This window comes from Patella vulgata, chromosome 5 (assembly GCF_932274485.2).
Source record: "Patella vulgata chromosome 5, xgPatVulg1.2, whole genome shotgun sequence".
NCBI classification, from domain to species: domain Eukaryota; kingdom Metazoa; phylum Mollusca; class Gastropoda; family Patellidae; genus Patella; species Patella vulgata.
In genome coordinates, this window is record NC_065883.2 from 28,096,118 (window position 1) to 28,107,722 (window position 11,605).

Consider the following 11,605-nt stretch of genomic DNA (forward strand, 5'->3'; position numbering starts at 1 on the left):
ATCATTAGCGTGCAGCTTTTTGAATGGAAAGGACGTGTTCCTTTCTTCTCACAAATAATTGAATTTTTTCAAAGTTTTTGAATCGTTTTAGGTTGCCACTGGCTCTCTTTAACGCTACTAAATATTGATTGATCCACGTGGTCGACTGTCCTACATGGATTCCAACTCCAACATGGTCAAGACCGTCAAGCCCATCAACTTCAAGGGGAAAACGAAAACGGCAGAGTTTGACTTGGCTTCTAATATTTTTGATAAATCAAAGGCAAAGAGGGCTAGAAATGGGGTAAAATCCCCGAATGACACACAAACCGCTTCTGAAGGGGGGAAATTATCCTCAACCTCTCGAGATTCAAGTCCCAGTCAAGTTGGGATAGCGAAGAACGCTATGTGTAGTTCTATAAATAGCAACAAAACGGTTACTAATACTAGGCCTAGTGTTAGCCAAACTGTCGACGACACCAAATTGAACACTGTTACGACAGAATCAACTACAAAAGCTGTTTTGGACACGGTCCGTACAGAAATGTGTAATTTTCAAAAGCAAAGCTTGTCAGAATTAAAGCAGTTCATTTTAGACAGCTTAAAATCAGACGATTTACGACAATCAAATGTTGGTCGCTCATGTAAACAAGGTCAAGGCTGTGATGTGTATGACAGCGAAAATAGTCGACAAGATGAACTTAAAACACGCAGAAAGCGTAAACACGAACGAAGAGAGATCTTTAAAAATGTTGTTTCCTATTCGGATTTAGATGAGGATGATATTATTCCTTCTGCACAACATGTTCGACATGATAATGACAACGACGATGTCATTGACCAAATTGATGACTTGTTGGCGGACGATAATAGTGTAAAGGGAGATAATCTCGAAGTCAACAAAGATGAAACAGAGTCTTTTGAAACTGTTCTTGAACAAGAATACACTATAAAAGAAGTCGTGGGGGCAAACTTAAACCCAAAATTGATTTCTATTGTTAATCAATTGTTTGTAAAGGTACTGCCTGAGGAAAAACTTAAGGAAATGACAGAGAAATATCCTAAGCCAGCAAATACGGAGGTTAACATGCCTTTAGTAAATAAGGAAATTTGGTCGGTGTTGAAAACTAACACGAAAACTACAGACCTGAAGTCTCAGAAAATTCAAAATAAAGTGGTTAAAACTTCTTACTCACTTGCAGAGCTGATTGCTTTTTTAATGGAATTGAAGAAAAAGGCGAAATGTTCTCCAGATGACATGTCAAAGGCTATCAGAATGGCAATGGATAGTATGACTATGTTGGCACAGGCAAATCGTGAATTAAATCAAAAGAGAAAAGACACTTTGAGACCAGATTTGTCATATCCCTCTAAATTGTTGTGCAATCCTCCAACTGGAGATGTTGAAAATTCTGTTTTTCTATTTGGAGAAGAGCTGGGCAAGAAAGTTAAAGAACTGAAGGAAGCTAACAGTGTATACAGCCTTCAACCTCAGGGTCTACTTCTGCGTATAAATATAGAAATAACTATAATAATTATCGGTACCAGCCTTACAAAAGAAGTACTAAGGGTTACTCAAATAATGGAAAGCCTTTTTTGTCCCAGGGCTTCCGGAAAACGGGCCAAACAAGATATCAGAAATCTTGGAAAAGCAGCCACTACAAAGACAAAAACCTACATGTAACTCAAACAAAGAGTTAGAATCTGACCTTTTGGTGAGTGAAATTCGAAGTAAGTCTGATTCCTGGGAAAATTTTACTAATATTATATCGGCAAACCTGCCTTTATTAGAATCCTTTTTTCAAGCAGGTCAACTGAAAAAACGAGTAGAATCTTGGAAGAATTTCACAACAGATCGAAATATTCTTCAGATTGTCTGTGGTTTAAATCTGCAATTTGATTTAAAACCTAAGCAAGATTTCATTGAATATCCATACAAATTTCATGAAAATAAAATAAATGCAATTTCATTAGAAATTTCAAAATTTTTAGAAAAGGGTATTATTGAAAAATGTAATCATGTTGAGGGTGAATATATTTCAAACATTTTTACCAGAGATTAGAAATTTCAAAATTTTTAGAAAAGGGTATTATTGAAAAATGTAATCATGTTGAGGGTGAATATATTTCAAACATTTTTACCAGAGATAAGAAAAATGGAAAGCTTAGAATTATTTTAGACCTCAAGGATTTAAATGAAAATATAACATACCATCATTTTAAGATGGAAACTCTTGAAATAGCTCTTAATCTTATTTCAAAAAATTGCTATATGGCCTCAATAGATTTTAAGGAAGCTTATTTTTCGGTTAATGTAGCTATATCAGACAGAAAATATTTGAGATTTATTTGGGATGCTCAATTGTTTCAGTTTACCTGCTTACCAAATGGACTTTCCTCAGCTCCAAGACTTTTTACAAAGTTAATTAAGGTCCTTTTTTCTAATCTTCGGGCAAAAGGACATATAAATTCGGCATTCATTGATGATAGTTTACTTCTTGGATACAGTCTTTCTGCTTGTCAGCAAAATGTCATAGACACAGTTAATTTGGCGATTTCTGCTGGGTTTACTATCAATTATGATAAGTCAGTATTTAAACCAGTACAGGTTATTCAATATTTAGGTTTTATCATTAATTCAAAACAAATGACTGTAAAATTAACTCAAGAAAAGACTGTTAAGATACTATCAAACTGTACTTCTATAATAAGTAAAAAACAGGTTACAATTAGAGAGTTTGCAGCTGTAATTGGTCTGCTTGTATCAGCTTTTCCTGGGGTACCCTATGGCAAATTATACTATAGAAGGTGTGATAACTTTAAATCTAGTGCTTTAAAATCAAAATTTGGGAATTTCGATGCTAAAATAATACTTCCAGATTATTGTATTGAGGATCTAAATTGGTCGATTAATCATATTAAGTGTCAAGAAAAATCTCTAATCATTAAAAATAATGAATTTACTCTACAATCTGATGCTTCTAAAACTGGATATGGCATTGTTTTCAATGGACAGGAAGCTAAAGGGTTTTGGAATGACCTAGAATCTAACAAACATATTAATGAACTTGAATTGCTTGCAGCAAAATTTTGAGTTTTTACATTTATGAAAGAATTTATAAAAATGTCAATATTTTACTTCAAATTGATAACACCACAGCTGTTAGTTACATAAATTCTCAGGGTGGTAGAATTAATCATTTAAATGATATTGTCAGAGACATATTGCTGTTTTGTATTGATCGGAATATTGAAATATCAGCTTCTTATTTACCAGGTATTTTAAATGTGGATGCAGATAGATTAAGTCGTGACGATCCAAATAAAGATAATTTAGAATGGGAATTAGATTCTGACATGTTTAATATGATATGTTGCAATTGGGGTACACCAGAGGTTGATTTATGTGCCTCACATATAAATTATAAATTGTCTAGATATTTTTCTTTTAAACTTGATCCATTTGCAGAAAAAATTGATGCTTTTACGGTGTCATGGAAAAGCATTTCTTTTTATGCATTTCCACCTTTTGCTGTGATTGGCCGTGTTCTTAAGAAAGTTGAGACAGACTGTGCCACAGGAATACTTATTGTGCCATGGTGGAACCCACAAGCATGGTTTAGTAAAATGATCCACATGCTAATTGATTACCCTTTTATTTTACCTAGGGTAGAGAAAAGTCTTCATCATCATGCCAAAAATCCAAGGACAGATTTGCCAAAGATGTGTTTGTTAGCAGTGAGGATAACAGGATTTTCTTCTCAAAGTACAATATTTCACAGCAAACTAAAGACATTCTCCAATCATTATGGAGAAAATCAACAATGGTTCAATACAGATCGTATATCGACAAATGGTTTAGGTACTGTAATAAATGGAAAGTGGATGCCTTTCAACCATCTGTAGAAAATATTCTGGAATTTCTAACCTCTCTTTTTAAGTCTGGATTGAAATACAGTGCAATTAACACAGCCCGAAGTGCATTGTCTTCATTTATTACAATTAACAATCAACCTGTGGGTTCTTTGCCTATCTGACAAGATTTTTAAAAGGTGTTTTTAATATTAGACCTGCTTTACCAAGAAATAAGTGTTCATGTGATGTAAATATTGTTTTATCGTACCTAAAAAAGTTGTCTCCTGTGAGGAAAATCTCGTTAAAACTTCTGACTTTTAAATTAATTATGTTATTTAGTTTGTTATCATCAAGTCGAATTCAGACTTTGCAGTTGTTGGATATAAGAAATATCCGAATGGGAAAAGGTTCAGTTCAGTTTATAATTGGTGATAAATTAAAGCAAACTAGACCCGGATTTCATCAAGAACCTATCAGAATAAAAGCTTATGTTCCTGATACACGTTTGTGTTTAATGACAGTGTTAAAAGAATATGTGGATAGAAGAAAAGATATTCGTTCATCTAATCAATTATTTTTAAGCTTCATAAAGCCTTACAAACCAGTTGGCAGGGAAACCATTTCCAGGTGGATTAAGACAGTTTTAAAATCAGCTGGAATTGATATAAAACAATTTGTTCCTTATAGTGTTCGATCAGCAGCATCGAGTGCTGCACAAAGAGCATGTGTTCCTATTCAATCAATAATTAAAACTGCAGGTTGGTCAAGAGATACCACATTCAGAAAATATTATAAAAAACCTTTGTCTGAAGAAGGAATTTTTAGTGCAAAAATTCTGGAAAATTTACATAACGATAATGACTGATTACAAAACTTTAAGCTTGTTTATTCCTTAGATTAAAGATCTAAGATCTGATATTATAAAATAATTACTACTATGGTTTAATGTGTTTAATAATAAATGCTTAAAAATTTTTACAACTGTCTGTGTTTGATTACAACTTTGAAGTCTCATGTAGCCTCTAACCCACAGTCAATCAACATAGCAGAATTTAAAAATTAAACGAAACTTACCTGGAAGTTGAAGTTTGATTGTAATTTTGCTATGTTGTTGACGGGGTTAGAGGTAACATGCCCTCCATGTTGGGTCACTCCTTAGGCTTGTGCTAGAGTAAAATGTTCCCTATCTTCCCTGTCCCCCTTTTTTCTACATTGTATTATGTTTGGAATCAAACACACTTTAAAGAATGATCAGTTAGCTGCGCAAGCATCTCATGTTACCTCTAACCCCGTCAACAACATAGCAGAATTACAATCAAACTTCAACTTCCAGGTAAGTTTCGTTTAATTTTTAAATTATGTTTTGACTTTCTTAGAAAATATGAAATTATCACTTTAAGGAAGCTAGCGTTCCTACAATTAAAGATACATTATGTAAGATTTAGATAAAGAGCTGATCATTCTTGCTATAATAGCTCAAAAATAGATAATGTAAAATGAATAATTTGAAAATTTCATTCAAATTACTCTATTGCGAGCGAAGATATTAGCCTTTGCAGGTTTGACAAGGCGTGTGAAATAATTTCAACCACCGTACTGGTTGTTCGAAGCTAAGTCACGCTCTTCCATTTTTAGCTTAAATCAAAAATATGGCTGGAACTGTTCTAATCTATTTAATATTGGAGAAATCCGATGCCATCGAGTTGATTATGGCCTGGATAAGTTAATTAATGTCTAATTAATAATTTAGAAAACATTTCAGGCCTAAAGAAAGACTTGCAATAGGCAGATTTAGTTCTTGCATAATGAGGGGGGTTGGATGGCTGAATGGTTAGCGTGCGCGCGCTGTATCATAAAGTCTGTCATTGAGTCGACTGGCGTGGTTTCGAATCCCCGGTTGTACGTGGCAAGGAGTAGGGTCGCCTGTCCAACCTCGTGGGTTTTCTCCGGGTCCTCCGGTTTCCTCCCACTGCTAAAGACCCCTACGCGCAAGCGAATTATGTAAATAAAATTAAACCATATGTTAGTCCCGAAATGACCTAGTTTGTGTCGAGTGGACGTTAAACCCCATTTCTCTCTCTCTCTCTCTTGCATAATGTATGTTTAAATTGATGAATAAATATAATGAGGTTTAACGTAGAACTTTTCAGCACCAATCAGGCTAATGAAGACGAACCTAAGCCATACAGTGTGCTATGTGGGAAATTTTGCCCGGAGAGCAATTAAATTCCAATTGTCAACGGTTCTTTTACGCAACCTCGGTTTTTGGTCGCATTCGAGTGACTATAGACACTGTCCCTTGCCAGAGCCACTCTCTCGGTCCGGCACGACCGCCAAAGGGAAACCGACATTGGGATAGAACCTCGGACCTCCTGGTTAGAGATCTGCAATTACGTTTGGTGCACAGCTGGATGTATTTGTTCGTCAATACTAACTACGCGCATACATTAACAGAAAACTTTCGTTGTATAGATGTAACGCTCTTTTGAGACGGTGCAGCCCAACAAAACCCTTTATGTTATTGCGAAATGAACAAGCACGATGGCAAATTGACAAAGATGAACATCACCACCATCATTTCCTTGTAAGGAACTACATCAATTTACCTATCTATGGTTGTCGTGAGCGTTTCAAATTCCAACTCTCAATGGTTCTTTCATGTGCACACGGGGCCTCGGTTTTTCGTACCATACGAACGACTAGATAGTATTCCTTGCCAGACTCTCCGTCCTGCACCACTGACAAGGGCAAACGACACCCGGCTCGAACCCGGGATTTTCTGGTTAGCGAGCAACGCCCCACCAACGTCATCAGTGATATAGTTGGAATTCACGAAGGGTGTCTTATGCAATGTATGTTTAATGTTTCTGAGCTGTATCTAATCGGGGTTGGATGGCCGAATGGTTAGCACTATCTTTATCTGAGTTTCAAACGAATATCAAGACTAAAGTCAAACCTCCAAAATTAAGAAACATTGGCAGAAGAAAATTATCCATTTACCATAATCGTATACGTCATACCTGTAGTGGTCTAAATTATGATCTTATTAAATCAAACATCGTTCAAAATCCATACTGTAAATGCGATAATAAAAGCATTGAAAATTCATTTCAATACTTCTTTGATTGCTCAAAATAAGTGTTACAACGCCATCACTTACTTGATAAACTTGGCCTTTATAGGCCATCTACCACGACCTGAGTTGCATAAAATTTATTTAGACGGTTCTACTCTGTTTCCAAAATCTTTTAATATCCATATTTTTCTCACCGTACAAAATTACATTAAAGAAACAAAAAGATTCACATGTAATCTGTAGCTATTATTGTAATTCTCCAGTGGTTTATCACTGTTAATAATTAAATTTCAGTGGTAATTGTAAATATTTTAGATTATACCGGGAGAAGATTCGTAAATTGTACAATTTGTTCTGATCCCGTTTGTATTATACGCATATACTATATGTATGTATTTGCAAATAAACTATATTATATAAAAAAAAAACATGCGTGCTGTATCGTAAGGTCTGTCAATGTCATTGAGGCAATTGGCGTGGTTTCGATTTCCCGGTTCTACTTGACAAGGAGTAGGGTCGCTTGTCCAACCTCGTGGGTTTTCTCCGGGTCCCCCGGTTTCCTCCCACTGCTAAAGACCCCTTCGCGCGTTAGTCCCGAAATAACCTAATTTTTGTCGAGTGGACGTTAAACCCCTGTCCTGTGATGTCTCCGGTTTAAATATGCTTTCTGCTGACTTGAACGTGCGGAATTTCTTTTGGCCTATTCGGTTACTCACGGAGGGAGCAAGTATGATTGTCGACAGACGTATCCTGTCACACTAGCAATTTGTCATGTGATGAGACAAAAACTTATCATGATTATCACGAAAACACAATTCGTGACAATTACAAGGGCAAAAAACTAATGTCTTTTATCCTAGATAATGTGTACGGTTCACGAATTAGAGTGTTGAATTTGAATATAACAATTAATTAGTCAATTTACTTTAAAATTAACGTCTTAGCGGACTTGAATAAGACAATATAGACCTACATTTGGAATAAACGTAATAAAGAAACAAACTATAATGTGATAACATTATTAAAGGCCCAATACCACTCTTGTTGTAACTGAATAATATGTCCCAATCTTTATTCTGGTCAACAAATTGCACTATTTTACAATATTCCAATTAATTGAAGATACAAATTTCATCTTAACACACCTAATTTAAAAAATTGGAAAAATTCAACTAAATGACTTGAAAAGCCTGACGTAAAGCTTTTCAAATGTGACTTGGATTTAAAAATATTTTTGAACCCTCTGGACAAGTAAAATAGGATTTAATGGATAATTTACACAACAGGTAGGACACTAACACAATCAAGCCAGGAAGAGTGTTATTGTCCCTTTAAAGCTTTATATTTATAAAACTATTTAATTAAAGAATATATATTATTCAGACACAAGTTGGTTTCAAGACTGGTTTAAAACATTTTAAAGTACATTTTTGCTCATATCGGAGCTAGTCAAAAGTTATGTTTTTGTAGAGATGGACAACAATTTATACATACTTACACAGTAACATTGTGATTTAAAATAATGTTGATTAGTTGAAAATCGAGGGGTCACTGTGGCTAAGTGGGTAAGAAGCTGGCTCGCTAGTGTGGAGGTCGGGTGTTTTATGCCTGTATTAGCATAGAAAGTTCATCCAGATTTTCTGGCGTGTTCCCCCATGTCAGTGATGCAGGACGGAGGGCCTGACAAGAAAAGCTTTCTAGTCGTTCGGATGGGACGAAAAACCGAGGTCCCGTGTACACATTGGCGTGCACGTAAAAGATCCCTTGACAGTTGAAATTCGATATAAGAGTAGGGCATTGTGCCGCTGTCCGGGCAAAATGTTCCTCATAGTACACTGTATTGCGAATGCCCGTCTTCATTAGCCCAGTTCGGAGCAGAACAGTAGGACGTTAAACCCCATTTCATTTCATTTCAGTTTAAAATGGTGGTAACTGTTTAGGAAATCCTCGTTCAGCTACTGATCTTATTGCGTCTTCTTGGGGAAGAGAGATTACTCACTTTTATCATCCAGTGTTTTCATAGTGATAAACTTCCGCATGGGTGGGACGAGGCCAAGGATCCAAATTATTCTTTTTAGATTATGGGATCCATGAAAGCGTCATATATTCGTCTCTTTTTCCCGAAATAACACAAATGGGACAATTACTGATTTTGTTGCATCCGCATGGAAAAGGGAGATGACTCAGTTTCTCATGAGAACTTGATTGCTTATTGTACTGGGCTATATCGCTATTAATATGGAAAATTATTATTTCCATTCATCGGGTTATTATTCGGTAGGGGCGACACGAGGTCAAGGGTCCATTTATTTCATCTTTAATTCCTCATATTTCTAGACCTCTTAATTGTAATGTTAGTGTTAATTGGGGGTACAACCAATTTCTAACAAACCATCGGTCATTAAAATATAGTTTTAGAATCTAAAATACACACACAATACTATTATACACACAGTGTTTTCACAATGGCTGAATACTGTGTTAATGTCTGTATATTAGTCTGTATATTAGTCGAAGAGCCACCCTAAAAATCAATAGCAGACCTTTGATAGACCGGAAACAATGACATCAGTTGATATACATTGTTTCAATGGCATTTAGTAATTGAACTGGAATATACATATAAAGAAGCGACTTTTATGACACCCCTAAGGTACCTTTACGTCACCCAACTACCAATACATGCCTTGTGCTACCTTGGCCTTATACCATCCACATTGATGTACGCAAATACATACGCTCGGTAACACAATACCAATATACAAAATGGCATAACGTAGTCCACTCAACTTATATAAATATTAAGTAAATAAAACAATAACTAAAATAGGTCCAGACAAAATATAATATATAAAATTAATCACATGTGATAGTATGTCCACTAAATGGCGAAATATAGAGTATTTAAGGGTATTTCATTCGGGGGTGGTTTTTCGAATCAATAGTCACTGTTTGCTTTTTAATGTTTTACAAGTAAAAATTCCAATATTGAATATAGGTTAGGGATTACTTTTTAATTAATATTGGTTTATTTAAATAATTTACGTCTTATATTAGTAGAATTAACAGACATGAAATACAAGCTTATACATATAGATATTTCTACTTTAATAATGCAATTCGTGTGATTTTGGTGGCATGGTGGGCATGGAACTTCGAGGTCGAGAATTACTAATAAAATAAATGATATTATTTTATTCTAAAAAAAATTATGTCAGATTTTAGCAGAAATAATATACAACGCTAGCTGTATATGGAACTTCATTGTGTCTATACTATATGCAATTTCAAAGTGCCTATACTAGCATGTAACTTTATTGTGTCTATAATAGCATGGAACTTCTTGCGGTCTATTCTAGTATACAACTTCATTGTGTCGATACTAGCATTATTATGGATTATATATTAGAATGGATAGAGTGAAATTTTACACTAGTAAATACACAAAGGGATTTCGAAGAATAACTATCATCACAACGATATTTATACTAGTATCAACATAATGAAGTTTAATACTAGTATCGACATAATGACGTATAAAAGTATAGATACAATATATATTTTAGGACTCAATAAAGTTTCTTGCTAGTATAGAAAACTTAAACAGGTATTATGTAATCTGCTTTAGGCAGATCTTTCTTTGGACCTTAAATGTTATATAAATTATTTGATATAACTTCGCTCAAAAAAGGTAATTGAATGAAATTTTCAGTATATTCATTTTGAATGTTATAACAAGGGCGACCAGACCTAATGGACCTTTAAAGATACATTATGTAAGATTTAGATACATGTATAATAGTAAAAAATAAATAATGGAAAGAGAATATGATGAAAATTTCAAATTACTTTATTCTGAGTGGAGTTATGGCCATTTGAAGAAAAGTGTAGTCTCGATTGTCATTGCTACCGTTGTTACGATAATAAACAACGTCTCTATTTTATAATTGAATTATTAACTGGCAATCGTGTTTAAATCCGTTGAAAATCAAAAGCATCCGATGGACTAGAAAGTTGATAATGGGCTTGGCATGCGAATAAATGTCTAATTAATGATTTATATAACATCTGAGGCCAAAAAATCTGTATCGGGCAGATTTTGTTCTTACATATTGCATCTTTTTGTCTTAATACGAATATAAGACACAACCACACTTAATTAAAATGGAAAAGCCTAAAAATAAATGGTTTCTAAGAGCATTTTCAATATCATATCGTAAGTTGCTTGAGCACCCATAAAGCAACAAAACACCAGGAGTGTACTTCAAGATAAGAATTAAAGTGGGGCCAGTCCTTAACCTTTGAAAGAATTATTTCAAAAATATGCAAATATATTTGTTATATAACTTGAACCATTTAAAACCAATATTTAAAAGTTATACAAATATATAAATATGTGTTGCTAGTTATATAACTGGCTAACAGAAGCGTATTATTTAATTGTTCCTTATTGAACCATTTAAAATAAACAATTTCAACATTTATTGTCAACTAACTAAAGTAGAAAAACGTATCACAGTACTTTACACCAGGAGTTTAGGAAGTAAAAATGTTTACAATTTACAGTGGTCGTTGAAAGGGTATAAAAGCACAATAATCATTAGTAAAGCGCGTCTCGATTCTAACATCAATGATACATATGATATATTGCCTCAAAGAGATATAAATTCATGAAATAAGTGTTATGCATGTTTG

General features: G+C 34.3%; 1 protein-coding gene across 2 annotated transcripts; it reads left to right on the forward strand.

Annotated features, from left to right (window-relative positions):
• The first annotated feature begins 373 nt into the window (after positions 1–373).
• On the forward strand, positions 374–4,809 carry LOC126821405 (uncharacterized). Of its 2 annotated transcripts, none has more exons than XM_050549826.2 (2): positions 374–1,710; positions 3,648–4,809. In XM_050549826.2, the coding sequence occupies exon 1, from the start codon at positions 386–388 to the stop codon at positions 1,661–1,663; it is 1,278 nt and encodes a 425-aa protein (XP_050405783.1). In that variant the 5' UTR covers positions 374–385; the 3' UTR covers positions 1,664–1,710; positions 3,648–4,809. The 2 variants fall into 2 exon arrangements, with proteins under 2 accessions (XP_050405783.1, XP_050405784.1); XM_050549827.2 differs by having other exon boundaries at positions 381–1,694.
• The last annotated feature ends 6,796 nt before the right edge of the window (positions 4,810–11,605 follow it).

Excerpts from the sequence above, each read along its gene's own strand:
- LOC126821405 (XM_050549826.2), top strand. The coding sequence starts at position 386 with ATGTGTAGTTCTATAAATAGCAACAAAACGGTTACTAATACTAGGCCT.